General features: G+C 47.2%; 1 protein-coding gene across 2 annotated transcripts in view; it reads right to left on the bottom strand.

The window, feature by feature from the left end:
- RHCE (Rh blood group CcEe antigens) overlaps nucleotides 1-22,062 on the bottom strand; it is a 36,994-nt gene that overhangs the window by 5,540 nt on the left and 9,392 nt on the right. For both annotated transcript variants that reach the window (XM_032303662.1, XM_032303661.1), the window contains exons 3-8: nucleotides 18,408-18,558; nucleotides 13,604-13,754; nucleotides 12,675-12,841; nucleotides 10,529-10,666; nucleotides 8,156-8,289; nucleotides 2,922-3,007 (exon numbers count right to left, since the gene is read on the bottom strand). In XM_032303662.1, the coding sequence (XP_032159553.1) occupies nucleotides 2,922-3,007; nucleotides 8,156-8,289; nucleotides 10,529-10,666; nucleotides 12,675-12,841; nucleotides 13,604-13,754; nucleotides 18,408-18,558 (827 nt within the window). The remainder of the gene's footprint in view (nucleotides 1-2,921; nucleotides 3,008-8,155; nucleotides 8,290-10,528; nucleotides 10,667-12,674; nucleotides 12,842-13,603; nucleotides 13,755-18,407; nucleotides 18,559-22,062) is intronic.

The following is a 22,062-nucleotide window of genomic DNA, read 5'->3' as shown; positions in this document are numbered from 1 at the left end:
TGTGACCTCTGCTCAAGACGCCACTAGTGTAGTTGGGAAAGTAGTTTATAACAGCTTGCTTTTGTGCCTATTCTTCTTTTCACCTATCCAGCCTCTGCCCAGAGACCTTGGCCCTGTGTATTCCTGCAGCGGTGCAAAGTTGGCCGAACTTCCCAGGATACATGAAGGGATTGCTCAACTTTTATATGAACCAGGGAAATGCCATTGATAGATGTATCTGTGTATTTTTAATGGTGATTGGTCCCCAAGTATTAAGTAGTAAGATTAACAAGAGTAGGCGTGTACTTACTCACATTTTCCTCTTTTAATGCACATCTTTAACCGATATTGACACGTAGGGTGTAACCAACACACCTCGTTTAACTGGGATTATTCAGAAATAATCTCAAACAACTACATGAACTTTCCAGATAGCAGAGGCTTAGTCATCACTAATGAAAATGCATCCAAGCTATATTTTCTTGTCTTATGACATAACACTAAACACATTTAGACTGTTTTTTTTTTTAATCAGAACAATTGCTAGGAACGTCCATTTATGAAATGCGTTATCTAATGCAGAGGAAATATGTAGCTGTTGAGGGCGGTTGGTGTCTTTTAGCAGCTCGAGCTTTCATGTTCTAGTGTCGGGCTTTAAGAATTTCTTTTCTTCTGTTAGGCTGCCTCCTTTCACCTCTCACTTCTCCCAGTGGGCCTTACCTCTAGAAACCTGTCCCACTTCTAACCTGCCATTTCTAATCGGTCGCAGCTGGGAAACCCAATAACCATGCTTGGGGGGGATTGTTTCCTATGTCAGTGTAGACAGGTCCCGAATCGGGGGACCTCCTGGCAAGCAAAATGCTCAGCTTTAGGGGGTCAACTTGATGCTATCTGGGCTGCCTGGTGGTCTCCTTTCCCCTTCCATTGTTCATGTTCTTTTTATTCACCAGTGTTCTTACGTTCAAAGCCACATGTAAAGAGGAATGCTCGTTGGTCTTAACTTTTTTTTTTTTTTTTAAGGATTTTTATTTATTTATTTGACAGACAGAGATCACAGCAGGCCGAAAAGCAGGCAGAGAGAGAGGAAGGGAAGCAGGCTCCCCACTGAGCAGAGAGCCCAATGCGGGGCTCGATCCCAGGACCCTAGGATCATGACCCGAGCCTAAGGCAGAGGCTTTAACCTAGATGCCAGAGGCACCCAGATCCACCCAGATGCTCCTGGTCTTAACTCTTAAAGAAACATTATTCTATTCTCTTTTTTAACTCCAGGCAAGCATACAAAACCAAAAAGACAAAAAACAAAACAAAACAAAAAACCCTCTGAGGGGTTTTACTAAACAGTGCAAGTCAGTTTCACTTTGTGAATACTAGTGACAATGGTGAATGGTGTCACAGTCCAGAGGAGGTGATAAAATATCCAGATAAAATACAGGATGCTCAGTTAATATGGAACTTAAAAAAATGGGCATCTTGTATTTTCACTTGCTAAATCTGGTCACCCGACTCAGGATTACAGTGCCACCACGAAGAGAACGTAAACTTAGGGAGGGAGGCATTTTTCTCCTCTGTATTTAGTCAGTCACCCTGACTGCAGAACGTTGAGGCCAGTGGGTACTTTAGAGCAATTCTAGTCAGTCTTGCTCTCTAACATTGCCCAGGCAATTCCAAAAAGTACCTTCCTACATGTTTTGGAGCAGAGAAGAAGCCCTCGTCCTTTCATTTTACAGAGAAGCCACCCAAGGCCCAGAGAGACTAAACTAATGTGCCCAATGCCACACAACTCCTTTATGACTGATTATGCTATTTTGTCTCTTCCTTTGTATTCATTCCCTCTTAGGGACACAGTATATGAGTGTCTAACCAATAAGGCTATTTGTTTGTAGAATAAAGGTGAGCACTTCAGGACAGAAATCACATTTTCTCCTAGCATTTAAATAAGACTGGCAAATTAGTAATTCTCTAAGGATCTTTGCCATTCTGTCACATTGCAGGAGCAAAAGTATGCTTCAATCCTCTGTTTAAAGATTTCCAGTGGTTTCCCATCTCTCAGAATGATCTGGCTCCTTGTTACCACTCTGTCCTCAAGCCCTGCCACTCTCCTTTTCACTCTATCCATATCTGCCATACTGAGCATGCTTTGCTCCTGCTTCAGGGCCTTTGCACTTGCTCTCCCTTTTCATGGAATGCTCTTCTGCCAAATAAACACATGGTATGTCTCCTTCCCTCTTTCCTTTTCAGGTTTCTGCTTAAAGGTCAACTTATTTAGATAGGTCTTCCCTTTCCAACCTTCTAAAAGAGCATCCCATGAAATGAAATGAAATGAAATGAAACTCTACCCTGAGTTATTTCTTTTTATAGCACTTACCATCTCTGACATAGTAAACACTCTACTTATCTGTTGATTTATTGTCCCCTCCCCCTCCACTACAATATCAGCTCCATGAGATCAGGGAACGTGTTTTGTTCACTGTTGCATTCCTAGTGCCTATGAATAGTGCCCTGGCTCATAGTAGCTATTGAATAAATACTTGCTGAACAAAATAATAGTATGTGTATTCTCAGGGAATGAAGGTAGACTTTTTGGCATAAGGGTTTCCTTGGCTCACTGTACAAATTGGGTGAAATCACCAGCCCTGGGCTCAAGAGCCTGCATTGTTGCCACTCCCTGCTACTTGTAAGCTCCAGAAAGCCTCTTACTTTCTCTGATCCTCAGAGTCCACACCTCCATCAGGTAACCTCTGAGGGCCTTTCTAATTCTGAAATGATGTGATTCCGTTTTTGTTGTTAATCAAGGTTTGAGACCCTTTGCATCATTTGGCTTGAGCTGCGGAGGTTCACAGGGAAGGGGAGGGCACAGACACATGCGGCCATGGGCCAGATGCCCTCTGGCTTCAAATCCTGTGCCCTGGGCCATGGGGGAAAAAGGGATGTCTCATACTCACCTGTCAAAACACCAGCTATCAGACCTGAAGCCATGGCCAAGCTGAGTGTCCCAGCGCCAAAGAACAACTGGATGTCGATCCTAGAACTGACAAAGTAGGATGTAGTCACATTCAGGAATCAAGACTGCAGAGCTCATTGGGGTCAAGAAGGACTGTCTGCAACAGCACTGATGCTGTCAGGAAGGGCTACCAGAAGAATAATTCCTCTCCCCAGGTAACGCATTCCCCTGTTGTGTTCCTGCAAAGCTACACAGACATGAAGGAGGGAAAGAGGGGATTCCAAGATCCTCTTTGGCTGACTTCAATTCTCAGAAACAACAGATGATCAACTTGACCAGGAGGCAGAAAACCCAGGTTCAAGTCCAAGGACTGTCACTAGCTGCATGATCCTGGCCAAGTCACCTAACCTCTCTGTTCCCTCATGAGGCACGACAAGATGGAGTAGAGCATGGCTGTCAGGCTCACCTCCCCAGCCCACCCCTGTTGAACATACTTCCCTGTCCTCTCTCCTAGGTGATCCCAGGAACTCACTTTAAACTATGAAGTGGCCTGGGAGGACATCGACATGATCTTGCAGTAGGCAAGGGTTTCTTAAACAGAACCCACAAACTTGAAGGGAACAATGATGAATTGAACTGTGTTAAAATTAAGAACTTCTGTTCATCGAAAGATGCTACTAAGAAGGTGAAATATAACCCACAAAATGGGAGAAGATATTCACAATACATTTATATGACAAAGACTCTATATCCAGAATCCCTACAAATCTATAAGAGAAAGGCAGAACACAAGAGAAAAATGGGCAAAAGAACCTGGACAGACATTTCACAATTCACAAGAGTTGCTCAAATGTCCAGAAAGCATATGAAAATTGTTGCACTTAATCGGTCATCAGAGAAATTAAAATTAAAGTGATGTTTGATGCCTAATTGGATAAACTTAAAATGAAGGAAAATACGGGGTTTGGAGAATATATAAGGGAAAGGGAACTCTTGGGTGCCAAGGGTGATTGGACTGGCACAAACTACAGTGGGAAATGGGTAATATCCTCTAATATGGATTATATGAAAGCTGTGATCCAAAAATTCTGCTATTAGGCATTTACTCAACAGAAGAGCATTTGTATGTTCTTAAAAAAAAAAAAGTGCTAGGATGTTCATAGCAGAAATACTAGAATGTTCATAATAGCTCCAAACTGGAAAGAACCCAAATGCTTGTCAGTAATGGATAAATTGTTTCGTATTCACACAATGGGACACTTATTTTAACTGTGTTTCTTAGATTCTGTATTTGTCTACATGGTACTCATTTATCACAAGGCCCAACTAATGGCTGAAATTGTTTATTGCTCTCTCTCCAGCAAGTCAGATTTCCTGGGGAGTGCACAATTCATATTATAAACCCCCAACCACAAACTCTAACATACGCTCTCAGTTCCCGCCCAACAGGGGACTCCCCCATTCCCCCTATTCCCCCACTGCCATCCACCTGAAGGCATAGTCTCAGTTCCCCTCTCTCTAGGCTGCCTGGTCCCTGGGTTGATAAGGTTTTATGGGGCCCTATATGGTGTGCTGTGCCTCTCATTTCCAGGAGAACTATAACATTAAACTTTTCCATCAATGACATTGACCTCTCTATGTCATCACTCAGTCACCCTTATGAAATAAACCCAAGCACAATTCTACACTCTACCCCACTACCTCAATAAAAATGAACAATGTAGGAGAGTCTCACAACTACAGAATAGAGTCAAAGCCAGGCACACGACAGCACAGACTTCCTGTAGGAGTCCATGACCATGAAGGACAAAAGTAGGCAAAACTGATGGACAGCGTTGGAAGTCAGGTTCATGGGTGCCCTGGGATGGGACATGAAGGAGTTCTGGGTGCTGATTACTTGGGCGTGTCAGAAAATTCACCAAGTGGAGCCCTGATGGTAGTTGTACTTCTCTGGCTGTCGATTATACTACAAAAATGTGTTGTTGTTGTTTTTTAAAGTGACATTAAATGGTAGGATGGAAGCTGACCCTGAATCTGCTGCCAACCCCCCAGTTCACTCTATCCTGATGTCACCTGAAAGCAGCAATTATGGCACAGAGCCAGCCATGTTGACAGTTCCCAGGCAGGGTGGGATCCCCTGCACCACGCCCTCTGCTCCCCCGTGTTTACTATCTGATTTCACATGATGCTGGAGCAGCCCTCTGGGCAAGCTGTTGGTGTCTCTGATTCACAAATGGGGAGATCCAGCTTGGAAAAGTGAACCAGGCCCTCCAACGTCACATGGCTTGGCATGCGGGGCTCCTGGGACTCAAACCCTTTCTACCCACGAAGACCAGGCAGATCTCTCCCAAAGTTTGGCATTTGTGGGTTACCTTCACAAATTTGGCCATATTGACATTGGCCATACATTTTTAAATAATTTTCTTCGAGTGGACTTATTTTTACTTTTAAATAAATATCTTTAAAAGGAAACTTTGAGTCAATATGTTAGAGAAATGGGAGGTAACTGTAAAAAGAAGCAGTGCAAACAAAGTGTGGCTGAAGTCTTCCCCAGACGCAGCCTGAGTGCTCTGCCAACCTGGCAGCGGCACAAGTGCGAGGACACTTAGCACCTGAGTGCAGCCTTTCGCCCTGATGCAACCGAAAGACTGAATAATTAAAGCACAGTGTCTGGTCTGCATGATTCAAGGTTAGCTAAGCGTGTCTTTGCACCACTTAAATGCCACAGTTCGGGAAACCCCACCCCCTCCCCGCGGCAAGCACAGCACGTGACCCGCTCCCATTTGCTTCCCTGATTGGAGCTCAACAAACACCCTGTAGGCGGAGTGAATGAAAAGCCAGCCCCTTGGCTCAATGACGCCACGCCCATAAACAGTTGCTCCACGTGTCACACTGAGTGGTCTGACTCCCTCCCAGCTAGTCCTTTGTCCCTCTTTCCTGTAGAAGCCACAGTAGCAAGAATCATCATGAAGATAAGAGGGTGTTCGCTCCCTGCTGAATCCTCAGAGCAGCCCGGGGTCGCAGATCTTATCCTCCCATCATGCAGACCAAAACTGAAACTCGAGGAGTTTGAGTATACTGTGCCTAAGGTCACATGGCTGGTAAAGGGGACCACAGGTTCCTTCCTTCCTGAAGCCTCTGCCCTTGACTTCCAGCTGACCAGAGGCCTCCCTAAGAGGTGTCATTTCTGTCGCTATGCCCTTCCCTTGTCTGGGTTCCTGCAGAGGAGAGGGACAACTACTTGGTCCTCCACAGTCCCATCCTGACCCCTGTTCTCAACCCTTCCCAACTCCCAGTTCAGTGATAGCCCCTGGATGGTTTGCACTTGGCCACTAGCTGCAACTGGGGCTTTGTTTTCCTGGAGAGTAGTTTGTTAGTCCTTGTAAGCAGCACACCTTTGGTCAGCTGACCTTTGTTTTCATTTTGTTCTTTGTTGTTTGCTCTAGGCTAGTAGTCTCAAACTAGTTTGCAGGAGAATCCCATAGAGAGCAGGTTGACCCACAGGTTGCTGGGCCCACACTACTATGTTTCTAACAGTGCAGGTCTAGTTAGGGTTGGATTTGCATTTCTAGCAAGTTCCAGGTGATTTTAGTGCTGTGGAGAACCACCACCCTAGGAGAGCCACAGAAGCACAGAACTGGGGAGCTAGAAGGATGGGTGGTTCAGAAGGCACAGGTTGGCTACCCATGAGCAGAATTTGACCCACAGGATGTTTCTAATGATTCTGAATCTCCTGCCAGTGCTTGGGAGTGCAAGTGCGTAACTCTGGATTTCTGGCTTCTCTTAAAAAGTCATTAGATCTGGGGACACTGAGCCTGGGTCCTGGCACAGTCATGGCTACCTGGTGCTGACTGATTTCAGACCAGTCACCCATAACTTCCCAGCCTCTTCTCACTGCTCTCATTTTGTAACCTTACCTGCCTGGCCCCTACAAGTACCTGAGCTTTACAGAGAAGGATTTGGGGGCTCCGAGAGAGGAAAAGATTTGCTGAGTTGCACAGCTATGAAAACAGTGGCAGAAACGCCATTGGAACCCATCACTGAGGCGTCTTGCTTCACACAGACCATCTTCTCCCCACCTGGAGGTGGGATCCCTCTTACCCCAAGCAGTTCAAGGAGCGATGTCTCCCACGCCGTATGTGATTCCTATAATGTGGGGCTATGGCCATCTCTGTTGTCAGAGCTGCAAGGGACCCAGCCCTCCATGATTGCTCTGAGATGCCTCCAAACACAATGAGCTCCTCATCACCAAACTCTGGTGCTCATCACCTGGACAGCCATGTTCCAGCCAAGGGACTTAGGACAGGTAACTCCCCATGTGTACCATCTCTTAGAGTATGGTAATAATACCTCTCAGGGTGGTGGCGAGGATTAAATGAGATGATGTGTGTGGCTCATTTAGCCTAGGGCCTAGCACCTAGAAAGCAGCCAATAAACAGTGGTGATTATTACCAGTACTATTATTATTGTTATCACTGTAACAGGTCATCTGGAAAAATCCATCCCTGTATCATGCTCAAGTCACTCTTTCATTTTATGTGAGCCACACCTGGAAGATATTCACACAACCTCTGGGAGGTGATGGCCGGGGCTAAGGTATGTCAAACCAGTCACTGGAGTCCATTGTCTGGAGGACACAGGATCTGATCCTAGTCCCGAGGCCCACGTTCCTGCCTCACAGCAAGACCTTCGCCAAGCTCCTTCTCTCTCTGGGCCTCAAAGATGGTCTGTGTTTAGCATTCGTCTACATTAAAGTATTAAATACTTTTAACCACAAGGGCCTGGCCTCAAACAGCCTCCAACTACCCTATGAGGGGAGGCCCTGTTATGACCTGTGTTTACACCAGGCCATGCGGCTCACAGAGATTAGGTAGCATGCCCAGCTAGCAAGAGGTCAAGATGAGTCTGACTCCGTGACATGCTCTTCACCATGACCTAAATAAATCACCAGGGGTTAAACCACAGACCCAGCTGGCTTGGGCCCCATCAGCTTGCTCTGTCTGTGTTTGAGGGGTAGGACTCACAATGGTCTGCCTTTGACCAGCACTCAAGCTGTCCTCTTTGGAAAGAAGACATGGCCTGGAGAGGCAGAGGCTAGGCAGAACGTATCGCTAAACATGCCAAGAAACATTTGCTGAGGCCCAATGAGTGCCTGGCTCTGAACACACGCACGGCTTGGGATGCATTTCTTCCCGAGCTGGATCGCATGTGAAGGGGATAAACCAAGTCACCTACATGGACTTCGTGGTCCAGTTGACCTCATAGATGATCAGCAGAATGTAGGTGATCCCGCCGAGCAGACCTGGCAAGCCGAAGGTGTAGTGCACGCCGCAGGTATCGTGGGTCCCCAGCACCTGGTTAAAATATCCCTGGAACAAACATCCAATAAGCAGCTGTACATGGAAGACTGACAGCCCCTCTCCAGCCTGTCCACAGATCCTTGGCCTCCAGGGCCACCCACGGGGGTCAGACTTTGGGGCTCCCCTCCAGCTGGGCTCCTCAGACCTGAATGTGCACTTGCACCACGTGGGGAGCATGCGAAACTGCAGGGTCAGGTTTAGTGGGCCTGGGGCCTGAGATTCTGCATTTCTCACAAAGTTCCAGGTGATGCCAATGCTGCTGGCCCCCTGACCACACCTGGGTCTAGCCCGGGCCCTACTCACATGCGGGGCTGATACTTCTGTGCTGTGAAAAGGCTGTAGGATGTTCAGCAGCACGCCTGGGCCCCACTCTCGATATGCCAGGAGCAGCCCCCACACCGTGTGTTAACCCAAATGTGTCTGCAGATATTGTCAAATGTCCCTGGAGGGTGACTGAGACCCGCTGGTCCAGCCTAAACGTAACTGCCATCCCAAAGACAGCATGGCTAACGAGAAGAAAAGAATCTGACCCTGCTCTGGACTTGCCTTCATCACCCTTTCCCTTCACCACTTAGCCTCCCTGGGGGACCATGAGCCAACAAATGTGGATACGAATGCAAATAGGACATGTGAGTTTCCCCCTTGGCGTCCCCCACTGTCTTCAGAATAAACACCCAGACTCCTCATGTTGCCCAGTAGCCACACCTGAGTATCTCCCAGTTCTCAGGACTGTGGTCCCACCACACTCCCAGGTGAGCCCACTGCTGTAGCGTCTGTTTCCTGCCTGGGCATTCTGTTCTTCTCACTACTGAGCCTTGGAACACACTGCTCCTTCCGTCTGGGATACATTTCCCTTTCCTTTGCCTGGCTGATATCAGTCATCTGTCAACACTCGGCTGAGACAGCCTCTGCTCTAGGAAGCATTTCCTGATCCAACTCAGGCTGGCTTAGATGACCTGTGTTATGTTCAGTGGTCCGTTGCCCTCACTACACCATAGCTTGGGAAGCATGATACGTGTTAAAACCTCCGTGAATGAATGAATGAAGGGACAGATGAATGAATGAGTGAATCATCTCTGAACCGTTCCCCCAGTGATGGAGTCAAGGAAACAGGCACAAAGAAAGCAGTGGACAGCCAGCCTGGTGAGAATTTATGCAGGTTTCCCTGCACACTTCCGCCTTTCACCATAGGGTCTCAAAGCACAGGAGATAAGAGACATTCATTGCAATTCCAAAGATGAAAAGCAGACTGCCCCATCACTGGTCAGATGAGACTGTTGGTAGAGTTTCTGATCTAGGAGTAGAAACTCTAGGAGTAGAAACTCCAACTCCTCAAGGAGGCAGATTGCAACTGTCTCCTTGAATACCCATTATTCATCCAAATTCAGTTTCCTGAGCCATCCAGAAGTCTCCTCCTTTCTCCTCTACCAAGGCTTCAAACCCACAAAGAGTTGTTGCTCTGAAATTATTTCTCTTCTAAGTGTTTTATAACAAATTGGATATTGTGGGGCATGCTGGTATTATCAGTACTTGCAGGATGTTGAAGGAGGAAAAGTCCATCCACTCCGAAGAACCAAACAATCAGAAGTGGGCATGACCTCGGTTAGCCCAGCATCCGTTTCTGGCTGCTGCCCCTCCCACCCTCATTCACGCGGCTCATGGACAGCAGCCATGTATGTACGTTATGCTCCCATCCCCCACACTCCCAGCCAAAGATAAGCACCCTGTCCAAACTAAACCCATGAGTCCCTTCTCCAGAACACTTGGAAATGGAGCCAAGAAATTCCATCTAGCTGCTCTCCTAAAGAGCAAGACTACATTCTACCATGTAGAGCATGAGAAGGGGAAGGAAGTCTACAGAATGGGAATAAAGCAGATACTCAGGAAAAGCAAAGAAAGAAGAGCAGGGACCGCTTGGGCTCCCCACACATTCCTGTCCCTGGTGTCAACCATTCCTGGGTTCCCAGCAGCATCCCTGTGCTTGGGTTCTGTCACACCCCAGCAGCCTTACAATATTCCCCCCTGTGCCTGAGCAAAGTTGAACGGGTTCTGCTCCTTGCTCCCAAGATCCTAACAAATACACAGTACGGCCTGGGAGGGGGGGTCCCCCTCACCCAAGCTCTGAAGCCTGCCTGAGAAGGTGCCAATGCCTGCCTACTGTCGCGCGTGGCACCACACGACGGCCCACCATGCTCCCAGGGCCCTGCAGGTCTAAGCCAAATCAGGTGTCAGGTGCCCAGCTCCTTACCGGCAGGCACAGGGCTCCCCCGATGGAGATCAGTCCAGCCATAAAGCCCAGCACCATGGCAAGCCACGGAGAAGTGATCAGATGACACGAGGTACCCACAGCCACACCTCCAGCCAGTACCGCATTGTGGATATGAGTCTGCAGAGAAACAGCTTGTGGGCGAATGAAATGAGGTCCAGAGAGGACAGCATCTTTTTTTTAATTCTTTTTTTTTAAAGATTTTATTTATTTATTTGATAGACAGAGATCACAAGTAGGCAGAGAGGCAGGCAGAGAGAGAGGAGGAAGCAGGCTCCCTGCTGAGCAGAGAACCCGATGTGGGGCTCGATCCCAGGACCCTGGGATCATGACCCGAGCCAAAGGCAGAGGCTTTAACTCACTAAGCCACCCACGCGCCCCGAGAGGACAGCATCTTGCCCAGGCTCTCTCTGTAAGCTGGTAGCCAGTGACACTGTGATGTCTTCCCTGCTTCACTGACCCTGAAACCATCCCCTTCTCTCTGCTGAGACTATATGACCTTCATCAGTGGTCTTATCTTATGCCACTTCTCAGGCTCAGGGAGCAATCACCCTGATGAGGAGGCATTGAACTTGAAAATGTATCCTAGCCACCCTCACACCTGTTAGCGATATGTCCTTGGGCATTGAGCCATTCATGCTTCAACTTTTCCTCCTCTCTCTCTGCCTGCCTCTCTGCCTACTTGTGATCTCTGTCTATCAAATAAATAAACAAAATCTTTAAAAAAAAAAAGAATTAAAAAAAAGATGCTGTCCTCTCTGGTTTTGATTGTACCTGCTTAATACCACTATTGTAAGACTAAATGAGTTACCACATGGAAGACTCTGGGTCAAGGGCTCAAGAAATATAAGCCAGGGCACCTGGGTGGCTCAGAGGGTTAAAGCCTCTGCCTTCAGCTCGGGTCATGATCCCAGGGTCGTGGGGTCGAGCCCCACCTTGGGCTCTCTGCTCAGCGGGGAGCCTGCTCTCCCCCACACACTCTGCCTGCCTCTCTGCCTACTTGTGATCTCTGTCTGTCAAAAAAAAAAAAAAAATCTTAAAAAAAAAGAAATATAAACCATTATTATTGTTTTTACTATTTTTATCATTATTATTGACTATTTGGTGCTTATGCCCCCCTGTCCTACTACCCAGCTTTAACCAGATAGCTCTCGTTCCTGGGTCTCATTTCCACTATGAACTTTTTTCCTCCAGAACTGGGGCCTTGCTTTGCTCTCATGCTACTTCCCTCTGCCCTCTCAACTCCAACGAGGTCTGGGCTCTGGGGCCTGGGACCAGCTTCTGGGCTTCCCTGACCTTCGGGCTATACCTGCCTCCCTAGATGTCCCCACCTTTTCTGATCCGACTCCCTGCCACCATGGAGCTCCCCCAGAAAGACACCCACTCCCCCTAGTGCTTAACCTGTCACTCATGGCCGTGTTCTGTCCACTCTCGGCCCTATTGTCTCTCTAGACTTTTCCCCACCACCTCTGGCTGGCTGGCGTCATAGCTGAACATCATGGAAACTTGTTTCATCTTTAGCTCTATCCTTTCCCCCATCTCTCTCGCTCTCCTTGAAACTCACACAGTCTCCTGGCTACACTGATAACATGGCTAATGTTTGCTCAGCGCTATATCCCCCATAGAGCATGTCATGTGCATTGTCTCTTAATTCCCACTTTACACATGAGCTAGTTGTGGCTCCCAAAGTTTAAAAGGCTTGACCAGGGTCACACAGCGAGGGTGATGACATCCTTCTTTACCTCCAATTCTATTCATCCCATTCTTGAAATATCTCAGGGGAAAGAATAAGCCTGCCTGATTCTATTCTACCTTTTCTCTGCTGACTCTTGCTCATGGTAGCCGGTAACCAGCAGAAACAGGGTTCAAACATGGGTCTGTTTGGTGTCAACACTGATAGACTTAATCACTCCCCTCAGAGAGCCTTGGATCATTTCCTAGTCTCCAAATTCCAGTTCCCATTTTGATAAGCCAGTACCCCTTCTGATACCCCAAGACACTGCAGAAAAAGCTCTGCCACCCACAGTAATGTTTCCCACCCTGCAGGGCTTGTTCTGGGACAGGGGGCATGGATATTTGTCCAGCCTAGAAGACCTGAGTGTTGCCCGAGGGGCAGGGCCGTCCTCACCATGTTGATCTTCCTTTGGGAGTGAGCCAAGACTGACACAGAGATGGCTGTCACCGTGCTGGCCGCGAGAGCATAGTAGGTGCTGAACACGGCATTCTTCCTTTCTGTTGGAGAATCCAACAGAGCAGAGTTGAAACTCGGCCAGAATATCCACAAGAAGAGGGTTCCTGGGGGTCAGAGAGGGTCATTGGTCACAGCCAGCCCTGCTACCCCAAACCCTGAGCCTGCAGGGGCTTCCTAGAACAGGCAAGTCTCAGCTTTGTCCCTTTTTAGCTCTGTGACTTTTGGGGCAAATCATGTCTCCTCTGAATTCCCAAGTTGATAGGGCCCAGCTAACATATTTTACAGGCAAAAACACGAAGGCCCAGAGAGTTGAAATCATCAACCCCTAGGCCTTCAGACCCCAGCCTGTGATGGCCAAATGCTTATTCTGAAAACGTGATGTGCCACTTTGATTTGGCCTCCTGGCTGGTTGTTGGGTCACCTACCATCCAGCTCACTGCCCGATTTCCTCTTGGCCTCTCCCACAGTCTAGCTTCTGCCTTTCTGCTCTTGCTCTGCCTGATAACACCTGTACTACTGTTCTCTTCCCCGTGCTATCCCTCTGTCCACAGCTGGCCTCTGCTTTCTCCAGTTGTCCAGTTCCCTCCCCTCACATGAAGACAAAAAGATGAGACAAATCGATTTAAACTCAAGGGTAAGGAGTGGCCCATCTCCTGTGGATATTTGTGAAGAGCCTTGCCCTAGAAGGGATTGTGAATCCATCCAACACTACTTGGGGAGCTAAGTCATCAAGGAGTGGCTCCAAGCACCCCAGGCAGGTTGGTAAAGGACGGAGATTTTCCCACAGAGCCAGTGGAGAGCCTCCCACTCACTCCCCGGGTTGGGACCCCCCCACGCCACCCCCCCCAACCCCACCTTGTCCTCACCCAGCATGGTAAACAAACTGGACCTCTTTTCTGTCTGAGTCTTCTCCTGCACCACTGTCTCATTCAGAGACCTCGAGAGGAACCAGGCCACCATCAGCCCAAAATAGGTCGCAAACACGTGGATGTGCATCATGCTTACGTGGGCGTCCACCTGCAACAAAGCCAGCAGGGCAGTGAGCGCCGGCAGCCTTCGCACATGCACCAACTGCCTGTACCTTGGAGACCATTTGGAGCTTCACCTAAGCTCAGGAGGTGTGTCTTGGAATCACGGCACTGGTGTTTGGAGCTTCCCCTGCCTAGCAGCTCCCTTTTCAGAGGGGACCTAGGAGCAGCCACATACTTATTCCAAAGAAGTTGCTGGTTGGCCTTATCAGTAGCTATTCACCGTTTTTGGCTGAGATCTATTTAGGGGAGACAAAAAGTCATGCGGATGCGCACCCCCACTGCTTCCTACCTTTCAGCAGAAATTATGGAGCGATGATGGATATAAACGTGGTAGCAGGAAGCAGCCAGACTTGTTATAATACCAAACTTGCGCCTTTAGTAAATTCTTGACATGGGCTAATTTTGCTTTATGAATATCAAAGTTAGTATCAAATAACCACTTATTGGACTATTAGCAAGTCCTGTCAACTCTGCCTTCAAAAGATATCCAGAATTGGCAGAATTGTATCCACCAGCTTTCACTGACCCCACCTTGATTTAAGCCCCACCATCACTACCCCCAAATTATTGCAGTAACCTTCTAACTGGTCTCCCCATTTCCACCCTTGTCCCTGCACAACTACTTTCCACACAGTAGCCAGAGTGACCCTACCAACATCTATGTCAGCTCACGGCCATCTCTGCTCAGAATTTTCCAATGGTTCCTCTCTTGCTCAATTCAAAGTCTGTGTTCTGGCTATGACTGGTAAACCCTGTGTGACCTGCTCTCCCCTAACCTCCCTGACTTCATTTCCTGCTCCACTGCTGACACACTCTCCTCGCTCTTTCTCAAACCCATCGGCATGCTCCCACATCAGTCTCACTTCACTCTGGCCTTTCCAATGCCTGGAAGGCAAGGTGGAGGAGTGGCCCACCAGGGGTGCAGGCAGTAAGGGCATGCATTGTCTGGAGAGAATTTAAAGCAATAATAAAAGCTATTAAAAGTCTGTCTGCTTTTTATTACCACCACCCGCCAACAATTCTAAGCAGTGTGGGTGATAAAATACTCCTGTAAGAGGCAGGCCATTCCCACCCCGCTGCCCTTGACCTGCCACTGTGCTCAGACAACCACTTGGCTTGTGCACTCTTTGCCTTCATGGTTAGCTCAAAATTATTTACTAGAGGAAGCCTTCCTTGGCCACCTTATCTAACATTTTATCCCCCCTCAACTCTTCTTAGTCCCTTTCTCATTTTATTTTTTCCCTATGATACTTATCACTATCTAACATGCTGTACGGTTTGCCTATGTGATTGCTTATTGGCTATCTTTCCCTCTGGAATGGAAGGCCCACCACAGTTGGATTTTTCCACTGCAGAAAATATGCCCGGTACATAATAGGCGCGGGATAAATATCTGTGAAAGGAATGAATGAATAGGAAGGATACATTCACACATTTCAGGCATACATGAAAATGAAGTTGCCTGTAGTCTTGCATTTTTAATGTTCGAGGTCCGCTCCGGAAATCCAGGGAACACACGTGGGGACGACTGACGTGGAACCCTGAACTCGTTTCTGGAGTTGCCACCACTGAAACAGCTCTGGTTGCTGTCTACGGTTTCCCCCCGAGCCTTTCCACTCAATAAACCCCGGCTGAACGGACGTCTTGAGTTGAAGCAGCCAACCCTCAAAATCAGTGCTGAACGCTCCCCTGCACCAACTAAACTAGAAAGTCAACGCCGCAAAGAGAGGAGATGGATGGCTTTGCATCATTGAGGCCTTTTAAAGTAGGAAAACTTTTACCACGCACCGCCTGCAGCGACCAGTTCATCTCTGGGAATTTACCTCTTGCCACGTGTTCACCGCATGACCCCGCCCCCCACGCTTGCTGCAGCTGATTGGACCAAAGCAGACACGTGGCGGCGTGAGCCAATCAGGTTCTTTCTTACTGGACCATAGAACTGGGACCAGCTGATAGGGAAGAGCGTTGTTTCCCGCAGGATCTGGGAGTTAGAATCCCAGAAACGAAAGGGGTGGGAGAGAGCATGTTCTCCACTGAAGAGAATGCTGATGTGCCCAGAAGTTAAATGTAGGGAGAGGAATAGAACAAAAAATGGAGAACATGAACTACCTGGGATTTTAAAAGACTTATAAGCAATTCCAGTCCTGAGTCTGGCTGTGATTGCTGGCTGCTATTCCTGCCCACTCTCTGCCTAAAAAAAGCTGCAGTGCAGTTTTCTTCCTTGAAACCAAGGAGTTGCAGTTAGCCCTTGTGGTAAGCAGAGAGAAAAAGCAAAAAATGAAAGTATGTCTGGGTGACTCCGTGAGCCCATAGTGAAATGAATGAATGAAGGAATGAATGAGTGAATGAGTGCATACATGCCTGAATGGAGAAGAAAAGTAGGTTCTTTCTTACAGCGGAATGCTAACTAACGGTTGTGGAGGGGAAGATGGAAAACCAGTATTGGAGGCGCCTGGTTGGTTGAGTCCCTAGAGCATGCGACTATTGTTCTGGTAGTTGTAGGTTTGAGCCCTATGTTGGGTGTAGAGACTAATTAAAAATAACATTTTTTAAAAGATTTTATTTATTTATTTGACAGACAGAGATCACAAGTAGGCAGAGAGGCAGGCAGAGAGAGAGAGAGAGGGAGAAGCAGGCTCCCTGCTGAGCCAAGAGCCTGATGCGGGACTCAATCCTAGGACCCTGGGATCATGACCTGAGCGGAAGGGAGAGGCTTAAACCACTGAACCCACTGAACCACCCAGGTGCCCCCTTTTCATTTTTTTTTTTTTTAAGATTTTCTTTATTTGTTTGAGAGAAAGAGAGAGAGCATGAGCAGGGGGAGGGGTGGAGGAAGAGGGAAAAGCTGACTCCCTGCTTAGTGGGGAGCCCAATATGGGGATCTCTCCCCGGCACCCTGAGATCATGATTGAGTCAAAGTCAGATGCCTAACCAACTGAACCACCCAGATACTCCCACCACCACCAAAAAAGACAAAGAAAACCAATATTGACAATCATCTAATTGATTCAGGCAAAAAACAAAAACAAAAAACAACAGATGCTAAAGTCAGTGGGTGAAAGTTTGATAAGAAACAGGATCTGACAGACTGTTGTCTCCCTCACACAATGCTTATTAATTACAAAGGGGAAAATAGTAACTTGACAATGGAAAAGCCTGGACATCTTAACAGGTGACCAGAATTAACATCCTTAGTAATGGGCCCAATGGACAACATGTGTCTCTTGATACATGCACTGAGAAGGACACAACATCACTTCTTCTGTGTGATTCCTGCCAAAAATGCACACCTTCCAACTAATCATGAGGAGACAGTAGACAAACCCACATCCTACAAAATAACTGGCTTGTAACCTCAAAACACATCAAGTTCATGAAATATCAAGAAAAACAAAGAAACTTCCAGATTGAAAAAGTTTAAGGAGGCATGAGAACTGAATGCAAAGTTCAAATGTGATGGACCAAAAAGATAGATAGATAGATAGATAGATAGATAGATAGATATATCGCTGTAAGAGGATGTTATTGGGAAAATTGGTGAAATTTGAATAAGATGATATTATGTCAGTATTAATTTCCAAGGTTTGTTAATTAAACTTGACTATGTAAAAGACTGTCCTTGATTTTTTTTTAAAGGTTTTATTTAATCATTTGACAGAGAGAGAGGGAGAGAGAGCACAAGCAGGGGAAGCGGCAGACAAAGGGAGAGGAAGAAGCAGGCTCCCTGCTGAGCAGGGATTCCCTACATGGAGCTCGATCCCAGGACCCCAGAATCATGACCCAAGTGGAATGCAGATGCCTGACCAACTGAATGACCCAGGTGCTTCAAGAATGCCCTTGTTTATAGGAAATATACGCTGAAGTAGTTAGGGGTTAAAATAAAGTCATATAGACAGATGAAAAGGACCAAAAATTAGTAAATAATAAGAACTTCAAATCTAAGGTTCTAGACCATTGTTCCTTTTTTTTTTTTTTTTTTGGAATATTTTATTTATTTATTTGACAGACCATGAGAGAGGGTACACAAGCCAGGGGAGGGAGAGAGGGGAGAAGCAGGCTTCCCGCTGAGCAGGGAGTCTGATGCAGGGCTCAGTCCCAGGACCCTGGGGTCATGACCTGAGCCGAAGGCAAATGTTTAACAACTGAGCCACCCAAGCGCCCCTAGACCATTGTTCCTTTTCCCTCCCCAAATATCTCCAGCACCCTTGAAGGATGCACCGGCAGACTACACTCCTTGCTGATTATCCACCTGCCTCTTGGTCTCTAAGGATTTCAGCACCTGCCTTACCATCTTTCTCTCCATCACCCCTCCAGGTCATCATCTTGATCCATCCAACTCTCTCTCTCTGTTCCTTGACCCTGTCTCTTCTAATAACTTGCCAACATTAGACTTCTGCCACCCATATGCCCTGTCAAACCTTAGACCTTGTCATCACTAGTGACTGCAGCACCACCAGTTAAAACCATTAGGTTACTATATTTAAACACTTAATATAGATCACAATTTTGGAACCCCATTTGGGTCTGTTTTCATAATTTTGAAATCCCAGAAACTCCACCAAATGGAGGTAGTACCCACACCCGTCCACCTCCACACCCCTCCTCTCCAAAGTCCCCTCCTCACAGCACCGTGACTCACATTGAGGTAGTGCCTGTCAATCATCATCATGGTGACAAAGACCGTCACCTCCACCAGTGCCATCAATGTCAGCTGCAACAGGTTGGTCTTCCCCAGCACGGCACCCACTGAGATGAGCACAGACATAGCACTCATGGTGGCTAGCTTAATTCTGGGAGAGAGAGAGACAGGAATGACCGAAAAGGATCCTCTCATTCATTACTCATTCATTCATTCATTCAACAAGCCTGGCACTGTCTAAAAAACTAGGGACACGGTAGGAGAAGAAGGAGACAAGATTTCATCCTAATGGGAACTGATGCTGCCCCATCTGGGGTCTCCGTGGGCTTCTTCCCCCATCAGGGTCGCATCAGGGCGAGAAATTGATCTGCACATACTCACTCACACCGAGGCCATTCTGAATTTCTCGTAGGAATATCATGGTGAGTTACAGAGGCTGATGTTCCCTCAAGAACCCCTTCTAGTGTCTGACAACCGGGTTTCTGCCCACGGCTTCTCTTCTGTCTGCATCTCACAACGATGCTCAATAGAGGGCGCTCTTCACCTGCTGGCCTGCCAGCCATTCAGCCACCCGCCTCCGTTTCCTTAGTCATGGAGACAGTTTAGAAGTAGGACAAGCCTGCTTCCAGTCCCAGCTTTTTCACTTGAGCAACTATTTAATCTCACTGAGCCTGTTTCTTCATCTGTAAAATAGGAGTGATGATAATATTTATCTCATGGTAGTGCTGTGGGGATTAGAAGGAATATCTGTGCTTGTGTGTCCAGCTCTGTGATTGGCACAGAGAACTAATTCAGGAGTAGAAGCCCACATTATTAGCACTACTGCTGATTCCTTCCTTCCCTTGACAAATGAGCTAGCTCAGTATGGGGATTTAAGACAGTTCGTTTTCAAGGCACTTGTGATCCAGACATTGTGAGTCTGTCTGCTAAGACTATCCATGATATTATATGGCTAGAGGGGTTCCCTGGAGGAAGAGAGCAATGTGTACTGGACTCATCAGGGAGGGCTTCCTGGGGGAGGTGGCAATGAGCAGAATAATCATGGTGGTTAAACCAACCTACTCTCTCCAGTCACCGCACTCTGAGACCAACTCCCCTCCTTGATGCTACAACCACCACTACAAAATAATGATAATTTGTTAAGCATAACAGGCTTACAACTACACCACCTCATTTAAGTTTTAATCTTCTAAGTGGCCCTCTAGAAATGGAGGGTACCATTCAGTACCTCTACATTACAGAAAAGGACACTGAGACTAGAAGAGGCAACTCTTTTGGCCTTAACATTAGCTAATGACAAATGTGAGGTCCAAACCCAGTCAGCCTGGATCTAAAGCTTGTGTTCTGGAGTCGGGACACAGCCTCCCCAGCATTTGCTGCCAAGGTAGTACCTTGCTTAAGGCCCAAGGACTTCAGAGGGACAATCAGCAGAGGGCCAAGGGCCTGGAGAAGGAGTCTCTTAGGGATCAGGAGTTATTTAGAACAGGAGTTAGACAAAATTTCATTGTGACTGGCCATAACATGTCTTTTGGTGAGTGTTCACTTAATAGGCAAGGGTCTAAAAAATAAATAAATAAATAAATAAAATAAAAATAAAAATAAATAGGCAAGGGTCTAATTCAAGAGATGCATGCGGGTGGTGGGATGTCAGACCCCAGGGGCCAGTTGGCGCTGGGGAGTTGTTGAGACTGTGAAGTGCAGTGTTCAGGAGTGCAGTCTCCAATCCAGCCAGCCTAGGTTGGTCACCCTTCCTGGCTGTGTGATCTTGGGCAAATTACTGAAATACTCTGTGCCTCAGTATCCTCATCTGTAAGGTGGAGGCCAGGCCTGTGAAGCTGTCATAAGGGTAAAGTGAGTTAATATGTGTCAAGCACAGTAAGAGGGTTGCTTATGGCTGCTTATCCTCCAAGGGAGCCCTCCTGAACCTCTCAAAATACAGTGTTAAAAATATCACAACTTCAGGGTTCCTTTTATTTTCATTTTGGTTTCAATAACCATTTAAGAAGTCATTACTGCAGGAGGAAAATGAAGGACAAAGCTGAGCAGGACAGGCCCCTGCCCCGAAGGGACTGGTCATCAGTGACTCAAGGCAATTCAGTGCCAAGTCAGGCAGCACAGTGTGGGTGAGGCCAAGGGAGAAGGGGAGGACCCAGTCGGGAGGTAGGCCTGGGCCCCACCCCCTGAACAAGTCATGTCCTCAGAAAGGTCAGGAAGGAGCTCATTGTTCAAATCTGTGAAGCCAGTCCCAGTGGGGGGCACAGCTGGGAGGATCCAGGCTGTCCAGGGTGGGGCAGGGAAGCTCACTCAGGCTGCAAATGGTCTTTTCTTGTCTCCCTGGACTGAGTCAAAAACAAGTTGGCTGCTGTGGGCGAGGTACCTTAGAAGGAACAGCCCAGTTAGGCCTGCACGGTAAGGGGCAAGAGGCTGAAGGCTTGTGAGACGTTAAGCCAAGGCAGCAGAAAGGCCGGACCAAGGCCACCACTGTCAGAATTCTTTCAGACAGTAACCTTTGCCTCTTCCCAGCTGTTTTTGGCTGTGGGAGCAGGTGAGTGGGTATCGAATCCCCATGCGGATTAGCTCTAAAACTTGTTAGAAGAGAAAATGTGGAGGGTTTTTTCAGGGCCAATAGGGAACTGACTTGTCTATGGTTCATGTCATAACCACCCTGGAGGGTGTGGGAAGGGGTTGCAGATAGTAAAAAGCTAAAACCATTGCCACCACTTAGCCGTGTGACCCTTGGCAAATGCTTTATGTTCTCTGAGCCTCTACTTCCTCGCCTGTCCACTAGTCTGACCCCTACTGGAAGGGTTAAACAAAATAACGTTTGTGCACTGCCTGGCACTGTGCCTGGCTCGTGGGGAGATGGTCAACAGCAGTGCCCAGAGGTTTAGCAGGTTTCAGAGGGATGGATGGATTGACCGGGAGAGGTGGTCGTTCCCCCAGATGCCTAAGATGGGATTTACCATCATCTGGGCAGGACAGAGATTCGGATTTGGATAAGAGCAAAAACACTATACAAGGTAACTTTTACCGAGTTTCTCCTGTCAAATGCCAATGCTTTTATTATTATTATTTTTTTAATTTTTTGTCTTTTTTTTTTTTTTTTAGGTAGGCTCCATGCCCAACATGTGGCTTGAACTCACGCCCCTGAGATCAAGGACTGCACACTCTACCAACTGAGCCAGCCAGGTGCCCCATGCTAATGCCTTAAAAAAAAAAAAAAGTGTACAGCTTGATGGATATAGATATCTATCCCCTTGTGTAACCATTACCCAGGATAACACAGAGAACATTTACTGTGCCTCATAAGGTTTTTTGGTGCTACTTCCTAATCAACAACCATCACCTTCCTCTAGCAACATGGCTAATGTTGTTAGTTTTTTAGAATTTCATATATATGCATTTAAATGGATCAAAGGTAACTTAAAGGCATGGCTATTTCTTGTTCACTGACATTTGAGGACTAGGAGTATTTCTTTGGTTTCAAGAGACTGTGACATTTCTACTTTTTTTCTGTAATCTCTATGAATTTTTCTTTGAACCCGTATTGCTTGTGTAACTTTATAATATCATACTCAATCATAAAGAAAGAAGTTAGAGAGGGCTGGAGATCTGGGCCCAGGGTTGTCAGATAAAATATAGGATTCCCAATGCA

Source organism: Mustela erminea, chromosome 10, assembly GCF_009829155.1.
Source record: "Mustela erminea isolate mMusErm1 chromosome 10, mMusErm1.Pri, whole genome shotgun sequence".
In the NCBI taxonomy this organism is placed as follows: Eukaryota; Metazoa; Chordata; class Mammalia; order Carnivora; family Mustelidae; genus Mustela; species Mustela erminea.
Note: the sequence above shows the minus strand (reverse complement) of the source record. Positions and strands in the feature narration are given on the sequence as shown.